Source organism: Otolemur garnettii, unplaced genomic scaffold (genome assembly GCF_000181295.1).
Source record: "Otolemur garnettii isolate 467f Iridium unplaced genomic scaffold, OtoGar3 scaffold00290, whole genome shotgun sequence".
NCBI classification, from domain to species: domain Eukaryota; kingdom Metazoa; phylum Chordata; class Mammalia; order Primates; family Galagidae; genus Otolemur; species Otolemur garnettii.
This window is the reverse complement of record NW_003852685.1, coordinates 489,752-501,643: the sequence shown is the minus strand read 5'-3', so window position 1 is coordinate 501,643 and position 11,892 is coordinate 489,752. Positions and strand designations below refer to the sequence as shown.

At 44.1% G+C, this 11,892-nt stretch overlaps 1 protein-coding gene across 1 annotated transcript in view; it reads left to right on the top strand.

The window, feature by feature from the left end:
• The first annotated feature begins 284 nt into the window (after positions 1 to 284).
• MTMR8 (myotubularin related protein 8) overlaps positions 285 to 11,892 on the top strand; it is a 128,287-nt gene continuing 116,679 nt past the window's right edge. Inside the window, 2 exon segments of the mRNA XM_023508914.1 lie at positions 285 to 312; positions 1,101 to 1,290. Of these exon segments, the coding sequence (XP_023364682.1) occupies positions 285 to 312; positions 1,101 to 1,290 (218 nt within the window).

Sequence of the window (11,892 nt, the reverse complement as noted above, 5' to 3'; positions counted from 1 at the left end):
TGCAGGGGGCCATCACTGTAACATCACAGTGGAGCGATATCTGTGCTCATAGCTCTTCTAGCATGAAGAGTTTTAGAAGGGTGGCAGTACTTGGTCTGAGACTAAAAACTGGGTCAAACCAAAATCGCTTCCAGGAGAAAAGGGACTTTGCCAGGAAGCAAGATGGCCAGTGCAGCTACGGGCGAAGTGTCGCGATAGGAGCCTCAGCGAGGATCAGATGAGGATAGTTTGCGTAAGGATAGGGAAGGCAGGGACTAAAACCGGGTTTGGGCCCGGCAGCGGGAATGGCGGCAGCCTTCGGAGCTTCAAGAGGTAGGAATTGAGGTCATGGACTATATCATGGTACCCAAGGTAAGGAGAAAACTTAGGAGAGGCTGGGAACCGCAATTTCCCTCTTGGGGTTCAGCTGGGAGCCCAGGCACACCCCCTCAGCCTTCTCTGGGTGCTCTTTGACGCCCCCTTCCCACTCCGAGATCCTTGTTCTCTTTTTTAGTCTAAACTAGGGTGACCAGATTTTAACATCAGTAAGGCGGGACAACATGGGGGTGGGCAGGGACGGGGCAGGGCATGGCCTGACAACAATGCAAACTTTGATAAGCTGTTCTGGATAATCACTTCTCAGCAATTATTTGTTATTGTTACAGTTTAGCATTATAAAATTAACAAAAATAATATAAAACTCATATTCTGGCGATATAGCCACATGGCAGCCGAAAACCGTGTATTCCCTTCTTGTTCTCCCGCCCCTTCTTTCCAAAAATCGGAACTTTTTAAAAACGCCAGGGAGGTGGGACAAATTGTTGAAAAGCGGGACTGTTCTGCCAAAAGCTGGACGTCTGGTCACCCTAGTCTAAACCCTCCTTTCAGTCAAACGGAACTCTTCTCCTAAGAACCAGACTTTATGAGGCGGTGGAGGGGGAAGAGGTGGTTTACGCCAGCGTCCCCACACGCGACACCACCCAGCGCCTGGTGAGCGCCTGCGGTTTCTCTCTGCCTGGGTCCTCCGACCTCTGCTCCTTCCAGCTCCCCAGACGTTACCTCACTTGTATTTTTACTCCAGCTTCTTACACTAGCTGCATTTTAACCGCCTTTCTGGAAAGCCCTATCCTCTCAACTCCCCATTCCCCAACAGAAGTCACTTCCCCGATCGCTTTCCAGACCTTCGCCCCAGCCCCAGCTCCCCAGTGTACGAGTTTGGGCGAGTTTTGAGGGCGACATCATCTCTCAAACCCAAGCGGAGCGGAGCAGATTCGTCTTGGCCCTGCTCAGCCAGGAGGAGAAACCAAAGAGGTGGGTGGCACTGCTAGGCCAGTTGGCGCCTGTTTATAGCCAGCCCCTAGTTAAAGCTGCGCCTGCTTCTTTTTCTTTTTCATCTTTTTCAATCCTACTTTCTTCTTTCCCAACACCAGCTCTTTTCTATTCCAAATCCCATTTTCTTCTTTCTGTTGTCTGGGACTGGGGAATAGTCCTAACTGATGTAGCCCTGGCTAACTGAAGCCAATATAAAGCTCAGTATGTTTTAATGGAAAGAGCATGGATTTTAAAGCCCGAAGATTTGAATTAGAGTGCTGATACCCCCAGCTACTAGCTGATGACTTTGGACAAATTATTTAACCTCTCTGAGCCTTGGCTTGACTCATCTATCTAGTAAGGATAATGAAATTTCCCCTGCTCACTTCACAGAGAGGTGTATGTGTTTTCTTAGCTGACGAAATAGATAGCAGTGTTCTACCTATTGTTAGTTTAAGACTTCGATGCTGCCTGATGGGCAAAGCAGAAACTCCAGCCTTTAAGCCTTTCCTCTCCTGATTCTCTTCTCTTCAGGGTCCTTTTCTATGAACAATAATTATATCCCTTGTGGTGGCCAGGCTTACCTTTTACTGGGTCTTTTTCTTTCCACATCATGTCATTTGGACCAGGTTCCTTGGCATGGTATGGGAAGGTGGCACCGTTAAAGCAAAGGGGCTTCTACTGTCTAGAATCCTATCAACCCACTTAAGCCTGGGACACTATTTACCCAGTTCAAAATTATCTCACCTGAGTACTCTTTTTTAACTTTTTCTACCTGGGGCTGAGAGGAGGCAGAACTGCTTTTGTTTTTGAATGTTAAAATATTAAAATATTTAAATCCCTCATTTGGGGGATTAGCTATATATGGGGCTGGCTATATAAACTTGGAGGGGAGAAGAAACAGGTAACTGGTCCGTTGGAAAATAATAATAGCAATTAGCACACATTGAATATTTAGGTGGTAGGCACTGTGCTAAATATTTTACGTGAAACAGGTCTTCAGTTCTTAGAATAACCTATGAGGGAGATACTATTATTTTTGCCATGGACAGATGTGGAAACTGAGATCCCTAGAGGTGGAGTGACTTTCCTAATAAATATAGGAGTGCTCAGTTTCAGCCTGGTGCCAGGACAGGGTTCATGCTTAAGAAAACTTTAACTGGTGTCATAGTCAGATTCCATTTGTATTGTGTTATGAGTCTTGAAATACAAATAAAAACTCCAAGTGAAGACTTAGTTCTTTAAGCAAAATTAGCATTTCTTTTAGTGCCTGGCAAGGCTATGATACCCACAGGTATTGTGGGGGTGAGGAGCAACTTGCACTTTCCCTCTTTGGTTGATTCCCTGATAGGTCCACTCACAATTAAGGCTGAGTAACAATAGAAATGTTTATTTCCAAATACTATGCCCATGGGGAGAATCACAGGAATGATTACCCTATGTTTTAGGGATGATCAGATACCTTTATACCTGCCTTTTAGAAGGGAGGGAGAAGAATGTGGAGTATAAGTGCAACCAGTGGTTGGTAGGGAGTATGAATAGATGAGGAAAATAGATTGACTTGTAAATTAACCTGAGAGACAAGATATTATGTTTTAAATGATTTTAGCCTAGACTGCTCCATTCAGGGGAAGGGAAGGAGTCAGTTGTCCCCCTTTGATCTTTCTATCTTATAAAAGATCTGATCAGTCCAGTTTTATGTAGATAGAGAGAAAGCTCCTTCCAACACTTTCTGGTCTCCAGTGGTCTTTAATTCAAAGTATTCTTTATACCAGGTAGTCATATTTTCGGGTAAAATTTCTTTATCTCCTTCAGTATACTGCCATGAATTTTTTTTTCCCCTAAGTTTCTAGGAGGGATTAGGGTTACACTAATGGCTAGGGATTTAAATGACTTTCCTCTTGGTAACCCAGTGTTTCCACAGAAGGGAAAAACATCTGTCTTGTCCATCTCTGAACAGTTGTGCATGTTAAGTGCGAAAGTGACTTTTATTTTTGGCTCTCACTTGGGTCTTTTTTTCTTAGGTACACTTTTTAAAAACTACATTTTAAGTGTATACATATATTGACAAATTTTTAGATTTATATTGTTGCAGGAAGATGAGGCCCGATGGAGAGAAAGAGCACCCAAACACCATAGTTAGAAGAGGAAGGGCTTTATTCATCGGCGGGGAGCTTATGGCATAGAAGATTTCCAAATGGCCATGCTCCCTGACTGGCTTGGTCTTTCCCTTTTTATTGACAGTCAACGAGTTCCACCCCACAGGCACCTTTCCCATTGGCCAGTTCAAATCAAGCAGGAGATGCTACTCCAGCCCCTACGGAACTACAGGATTTCAGAGAACTTGGAAATTTCCAAGTTCCAGGGAGTTAAGCCTATAAATTCCCAAGAGCTGAGTCACCATGGAGAGGGCCCTGCAGGTGCATCCTCGTGGTCTCCCTGAGAAGACCTGTTCACCCAGACCTCGCCCCTCTCAGGTATCCTCTCTCAATCTCCCCTTTTGAACTTCAATATATTTTTAATTTGAGGTCTCAATATCAGCTTGTTTCTGTAGATGCTGATATTAATTACTTTTTAGCACTAAGGTTTTAGGGACTGTGGCTTTTCTTGGATTCTCTAATCAGGACTTAATAGTACCGTGGTGGTGGGCTAACATACATATAAGTTTTACTTTTCCCTGTGACATTTTTCCTCTCTTTTCTCAAAGTTCAAAGTCCAATTAAGATAAGTTCTTCGAGGAGTTTCCTCAGGCTTCAGCCGTGCTTGACCAGCCAGCTCCCAGTATGTGGCTAGAGCAGGGCACGTTGACTGTCTTAAAAGTTACCTTTACTTTCCAAGGGGCAGTGAAGTTCTATTCAGCCAACTATGATGACTCCAGGTGAGGATTCCTTCCATCTTCACTGCTGTGCATGTGGTCAGGATGATGGTGTAAAGTCCTTTCTACCTTGGTTTCAGGGGAACCAGTTCTAGACCTAGACTTGGTCCCCTTGCTTCTTTAGAGAGAAAGGATGTACAGACACAAAAGACTAAACAGAACACAGTTAATTACTCCAGTGAACACGTTCCTTGCTACTCTTTCTAGGGTTTTTGTCTTTTTAGTTCAGTCTTGCTCAGTTCTTTTATGAGTTCCTGCTAAATTGCAGAGAATTGACAGAGAATTTACAGAGGCCTCTTTTAACAATACCAGTGGCAAGGCCTGTATCTAAGTAAGTTTTGCTTTCTGGCAGAGTTTACCAATTTCTGCTCTTATGGTCCTGTCTATATATTTTACCCTGTCTAAGCTTTGAGGCCTACAATTTATTCAAACCTTTAGCTTATTATTTGCATTACTTCTGTTAAGAAAGCTAGCCTATTGTCAAATTTAAACCAGAGTGGCAACCTAATCCATGCTATGATTTCTCTGGGCAATATTTTTGCTAATTCAGGAGTTCTTGTGGTGTGGAGCCCATGCCATGGGAACTCAGGATCAGCTACCATTGTTCATGTCCTGCTCGTTCTGGCTCCTTTTAGGCAGGGGCAGGTTCTCCTCTGGTTCCACAGCAGGCTTCACTCTGCTGTAATGAATCCAGGCAGGAATTTCTACTACTCTCACAGCTGTAGGTGTGGTCAGGATAATGTTGTAAGGGCCTTTCCATCTCGCCCTCAGGGGAGACATGCGCCAATCCTTGACCCACACCACAGCTCCTGGAGAGAAAGGATGGACAAGGGAAAACAAACTAACAGGACACCTCTCATTCACTCATTCCTGACACAATCTCTGCCACCTTTCTCAGTGCCTGCAGCTGCTTTTTAAATTCTTCTTTCCTAATTCCCAGGGAGATCTTGGCAAGCTCCAGGTGGTGGCCTATGATATAAGATCTTATGCAGTGAGAATCCTGTACTCTTAGTAGGAGTACACTTAATCTTAAGTAACATCAAGGGCAGGGCACTTACCCACTGTAAGTTTGTCTCCTGGCACACTTTCCCTAACCTTGCTTTGATAGCTCTATATATGTGTTCCACCTTCCCTGAACCTTGTGGGCGATAGGTTGCGTAGTTTTCAGGTGATGCCAGGATGTTAGTCGTCTTCTGGATCAATTTGGAGATGAATGCTGGCCCGTTGTCTGACTCAATCCTTAGCAGGAGCCCAAACTGTGGTATAATGTCTCTCAAGAGTGCCCAGGTGACTTCTTGCGCCTTCTCGGTGTGGGTAGGATATGTTTCTACCCATCCAGAGTAGGTGCACATCATCACCAGCAAGTACTTGTTTCCTCTACATCTGGGCATTTCAGTGAAGTCTACCTGAAAGTCCTCGAAGGGCATTGCTCCAAATGACAGGATTCCTGGGGGTACCGCTGGTCCTTGGCAGGCATCGAACTGGCTGCAGGTGAAACCTCACTGACTGATGGCTTTTTCCAGGACTTGCGCCATCACATAACTGCTTCCATTAACATACAAGTCCCAGTCTGCATCTGTCCAAAGCTAGTCATTCAAAGTCAGGTCTGCTACAGTACACATTATTTATAGATTCCACACATTCATGCTCAGTCTCTCTTCCATTGGCTGGAAGGAGCATGGCTGGGTCAAAAAATGTCCTTTAGTGTCCATTAAAGTGACCACAGAGTGGGGTACTTCTACTCTGAGATCCTGCCCTAGAGTCAGCTTATCGGCTTCTTGCACAAGGAGAGTAGTAGCAGCTAGAGCCCATAAGCAGGGTTGCCATCCTTTTGCCACTCCATTTAACTGCTTAGAGAGGTAGGCTACAGGCCTTGGCCCGGACCTAACCAGCTGGGTAAACATACCCATAGCCATCTTGGTAGGTCTGGAGTCCCAGTGCAGAGGCAGTCATTAGCCCCATCTTTAGCTGGGAGAGGGCACGTTCTTGTTCTCTTCACCATTCTAAGGACTTTCCTTCCTCTCCTTTAGTTGCCTCCTACAGAGGTCTAGCCAAGACGGCAAAGTTGGGAATCCAAAGACAACAGAAACCGACTGCACCTAGGAATTCCCAAACTTGCCTTAGGCTTGTGGAGGTGGGGAGGTGACTAATGACTTGTTGCCTCTCCATGCCTAGATTCCTCCCTGCCTGCTGGATAACAAATCCTAGATAAGGTACTCACTGCTGGCAGATCTGAGTCTTTTACTTAGAAACTTTATAGTCACATACCTCTAGATGTCGCAAAGGCAGTCTGTACCTTGAGCACAGCCCTGGGGAGTTATCTTTCACCCAGGCCCGCCGCCACCGCTGGGCTAGTTCGGGCCTCAGTCCTTCCCCTGGCTGAGTCACAAACAATCTCCACTTCCAAGGTGGACACCAGATCTGGTTTGGGCAGTTGTAGCTGCATATTTCCTTGTGGCCTCTTATGGAACACTTCTGAGGGAGACAAAAGGCTTGTTCAGTAGTGGCTCCATTGCTCCTGTCAATCCTGTGGTCTGAGAGAGGGGCTACTGGCTGGGTGACTGCCAAGTGTTCACCCCCAGTATTAATTAGAAAGTCAACGTCCTTGCCCCCAATCCTTACTCGGACCATGGACTTTCCGGTGGCGGCTGAGTCCGGTTCTCTTCAGTCTAGCAGGGCCTCTCCCACTAAATTATAGAGGGCTCCCTGCTCTTCCGGTTCTGTGACCTCTTTCCCAGGATTTTTCACACTTCCTTGTCTCTGGGGACACTTATTCTTCCAATGCCCTGTCTCTTGTCCAGTTGTACACTGATCCCTTAGCAAGGAGGGGCCTTTTATCTTAGGTCCCCTATTTCCTTGCACTCCTTGACCCTGTCCTCTTTGAAAGGGAGGGGATCCTCCCCTCGTGCCTTTCAGAGCCACGGCTGAGATTGGCCCTTTGCTTCATGCGCCTGTCCTCTTCCCTATGGCTTACTGCTTCCCAATTCACAAAGACCTTTTGTGCTATTTCAAGGAGTTGCAAGGTGTTCATACTACAAACCTCTCCTGCTTCTGCAGTTTCTGCCACATATCCTCAGCGCTTTGGCTAACTAGGGCCATATTAACCATCCTCTGATTCTCAGGGCTCTCAGGATCAAAGGGAATGTACATCTGAAACGCTTCACATAACCTCTCATAGAACTGGCCTGGACTCTCAGTCTTTCCTTGGAGAACCTCATTTACTCGAGCCAAATTGGTAGTTTTCTGTGTCCCTTTCTCAGTCTCTGCAGCAATGTCTCTCGGTACCAGATCTGCCAATATCTTCAGCACCACTACTCTAGGTCAGGTGGAAAGCACTTTCCCTTCCTGTCCCTGTGTTACTAGCACTGTTTCGACCTGTCCTCTCAACCAAGGTTGTTGGCTCACTACTAGCTATAGCCAGGTATCTATGTATGGAAACTGCTCAGTGTGACCCCCCTTTCCAGTAACTGTGTGCCATGCCTTAGACACTAGGAATCTTTCTAAATTTCCCTCCAATGGCTATTCAATCCCAAGGTGAGGGCCATTCCTGCTCCCAAATACTCCTTAGCTTTCCTGGTGTTATAGTCACTTACAAGTTCCTTTTTAAAGTGCTTCAACATGGTAGTCAGTGAGGTGGACTTCCCTTGCTTGTTCCCCATTTCTACCCAAAGTCTCTCTTCTGTAATGCACATTCACACCACACTCTTTGGCCAGTCTCTTAGTCCCACTTAACAGTTCAATTTACTAAAACAGTTATGACTCACTTTATGAGTTGACAGTACAGACAAGGCTGGGATCTAATGCAGGTGGGCCACAGCTGTTTTTTTTTTTTTTCCTTTGAATTATTTTTCTCTCTTTCCAATTTCTCTTTTTACTAAAGATAAATTACAGTAGAACCAACTGAGTTGTCAAAATAACCTGTACCTTCAGTATACTGATTATTTGCATACAGTGCAGTAAGAATAATTATTAGTCACTAAGACTCGTTGGCTTAGCTTGAACCTTTTATAAGGAATTTTCAGGCTGGACTTTCTCAAGATCCTTTCATGAGCCCAGGTTTCATCTGTGCCATAAGATACCTGTATGCATTGGGTACATTCCTCTTCTTTTGAGGTTCCCCAAGCATCTTCAATTTCTTAGACCCAACAGCAAGCGACCTTCGTTACTTACCACAGATCAGGAAAGGTTACTGATGGGTATCTGGCCAGTTTTTCAAAGGGCTTTCTTTATTGGCCTTATAAAGTCAACTTTAATTCCTTAACACAGTCTGGATGCCTCTGGAAATGCTATTTCCAGCCAAAGCCTTGGTAAAATACCAGTGACTTTATCATGTCCTATAGAACAAAACAGATTTTTATTGAACTTATGCAAATAACTGTATTGCCAGAAACTAATAATACTTATAAATTCTAGAGAAATCAAGGAGAGAGAAAAATACATGTTTCAAACTCTGTTCATAAGTACATACATTACTTGAAAAGCTACAAATTGCTCAAAAGACAGAGAATTATTTTCTTGACTTCTGGAAAACAGAATATAGAAAGAACCAACAATATTTCAAACAAAAAGCCATAACAAACTAGCCTAGTTTCACATAACTGATTTTTGTTCTGTTTGAAGTTAGGTTAGCAACATTCATAGACATGTTAACTTTCCAATAAAAGTTGTAAAAATCTGCTTTTAGCCCGAAGGTACTCAATTTCCAAAGACATCAGGAATTTGAATTCGAGAGAAATCATCAGCCTCTCTTAATATTTTTTTTCTTTTTTAGATGAATTAAAATTATTACTGACAATATATGTTAGAACAGACCAATGCTTTACAGTATTGGAACACACATATATATATATAACCATAACTCATATAAAATTAATCACCATTTCATTCTTGACAATGTTTCCTATACATTTTTAATAAATCAAATAAGTTCAATTTGTTTTTCTATGCCTCTCTGTGGTCTTAATATTTCAAAAACACCAAATATAGAGTTGAGCTTTTTGTTTTCTGGACCGAGTTCAAACCTGCCAACCTCGGTGCCTGTGGCCAGCACTGCAACCGCTGCACTATGGGTGCCAAGCCCAAATTTAGACTTTTGATTTTGGAAGGTTTCTCAAATATCAAAAGGCCTAAAACATTGGTTCAAATAAGATTACATGCCAAAAGATTTTAAAGAAAATACATAGTCAACTGGATCACATGTAAATTCTTTCACAAATTCTCTTTTCATTTAACCTGCACAGACAATCTACAAACATTCTAAACCTTCTTTAACTTTGCCCTGCCTTTCAGTTTTTTAGACAACCATTCTTTTTCAGGACAAAATTTATCACACAAGATTCTTTCTTTACACCATGCCATTCTTCTTTCTAATTTTTCTTACTCTTAAAATTCTCCACAAAACAGAATCTCAGTTCACTATGAAGTCACCCATTCACTAGGCCAAATTGATAATTAGAAGCTTTAAAAAGCAAGAATCTTATCCTTTGACAAAGACTCAGTTTCTCTAACAATTTAAACAACCAAATGATTACATTTTACAACTGAGAGACATTTTATGAGCTATAACATTGATATAGGATTTTCCCACTCAGAGCTGGACAGGGAACCATCATTTTTCAGGCTCAGGGGAGCTCAGATATCAGACTCCCATCTCCAGGTACAAACACTCTGAGCCCCAGCCAGGTCATGAATAAAGCAGCCTGAAACCTTTTGGCTGGGTCCACCCAGACTAAGGAGCACACACCCTAATTCTCCCCTCAGACAAAAACAGCAGCAAAGACCTAATAACTTTGTCCAAGGTGAGGGGCTGCATTCATCCATTTGCTAGAACATCCATTCAGTTTGTAAAGGTATTTTTTTCATCTACCAAATCCTGGCCAAAATATCTCTCAGGGCCAACTATTTACCCCTAGACAAGGGACTCATGCAAGAAATCTCTGAATTGGGCCTCTTCCCCCCTTTTGGAGGCTATACACCCAGAAGACCTGTTGCTGATATGGTTACAGCACCGTTCCCCATGAGATTTACACTCTGTCCTCCAGATTTTCAAGAGCCATCCAGAGCTCACCGGACTGCCCAGACCACAACACTTTCCAAGGTACGAATCCTCTGCCTATAGTTCTGGCACTCTCCACTCCATCTGCATGTCCCTCAGTTCAACAAAATGCCATTTCATCACTGATCTGTGGCCCATGGTCTCAATTCTCTAATTCCTGAGACCAAAAACTTACTGAAGAAATTCTAGTAACAAAACTACAAAACCCTTTCTAATGTCTTTCCATTTTTCCCCAAGTTCCATTTTCCCCCAAGATGACATGGTCACGTGACAGTCACCAAAGACAGCAGAAAACCTGGAACTTCCAGTTTCCCTCAGAATAGCCAGGGGGCAAAGTTGGAGCAGGGAAGAAGGGCACACTCAAACATTCGTTTCACCTCGTGAATGGGAGGGCCAAAACCCTACCTATTGTTGCTCATCTCAGTCATTCTCCAAGCACTCACATGCACACAATTCCAACGTATTTCTTAACCTGGGCAGCCTCAATTTCCCACTCGAGCTGCCACTTAGCCATAGGAGGCAAACCAACATTCCCCAAGGCCCTGTGAGGGGAGATCCAACTCCACCCTCGGAGTTCTCTTGGTCACACCACATCCACATACTCTCACACACCTTTCACAGATCAGCTGGCCATCTAGCAGATCTAGTCTCACACACCTGTCAACAGATCTGTGGTCTTCTAACGCCTCAGGAGGTGATCAGGCTCCTCTTCCACTAAAATTATAGTGGGCCCCAAACAGATCCTACCTTGCTTTAGACGTCTCCCTGTGTAGGTACCTGTTCCTACATGCCAGTTCCTCCTGGTGTTTGATTCCTCAAAGACATGCCGCTATGGTCCCTTCTCAGCCCAGTCGAGGTGTCCACACAGGGAGGCCAAACTGCCTCCCTGGCGCGCTCGTGGTTCATTTCGCCCAGGCCAATCAGGGGCCCCCACGTGGGTGTCCAGAGCATTGGCGGCAACTATCAGGTGCATGTTCTCTCCAAGGGTGATCTCATTTCTTAGTCATGGAACCAAAAATGTTGCAGGAAGACGAGGCCCAATGGAGAGAAAGAGCACCCCAACACCATAGTTAGAAGAGGAAGGGCTTTATTCATCGGCCGGGAGCTTACAGCGTAGAAGATTTCCAAATGGTGGCACTCCCTGACTGGTTTGCTCTTTCTCTTTTTATTGACAGTCAAAAAGTTCCACCCCACAGGCACCCTTCCCATTAGCCAGTTTGAATCAAGTGGGAGATGCTAGTCCAGCCCCTATGGAACTACAGGATTTCAGAGAACTTGGAAATTTCCAAGTTCCAGGGAGTTAAGCCTATAAATTCCCAAGAGCTGAGTCACCATAGAGAGGGCCCTGCAAGTGCACCCTTGTGGTCTCCCTGAGAAAAGAACTGTTCTCCTAGACCTCACCCCTCTCGGGTATCCTCTCTCAATATAAATGTATAGCTCAATGAATGTTTACAAACTAGACACACCCATGTAACCAGCACTAAGATCAAAAAAACAGAACCAGAATCTTCCTCATGCCCCTTTCCAGTCAATACTTCTCCTAAAGGTAAACCACCATCCTCATTTCTACAACATACATTAGTTTTGCCCTTCTGTTGAACTTAATATAAATTAATACATTCATACATTTTTTGTGTGTCTGACTTCTGTTGCTTAACATTTTTTTTTTTTT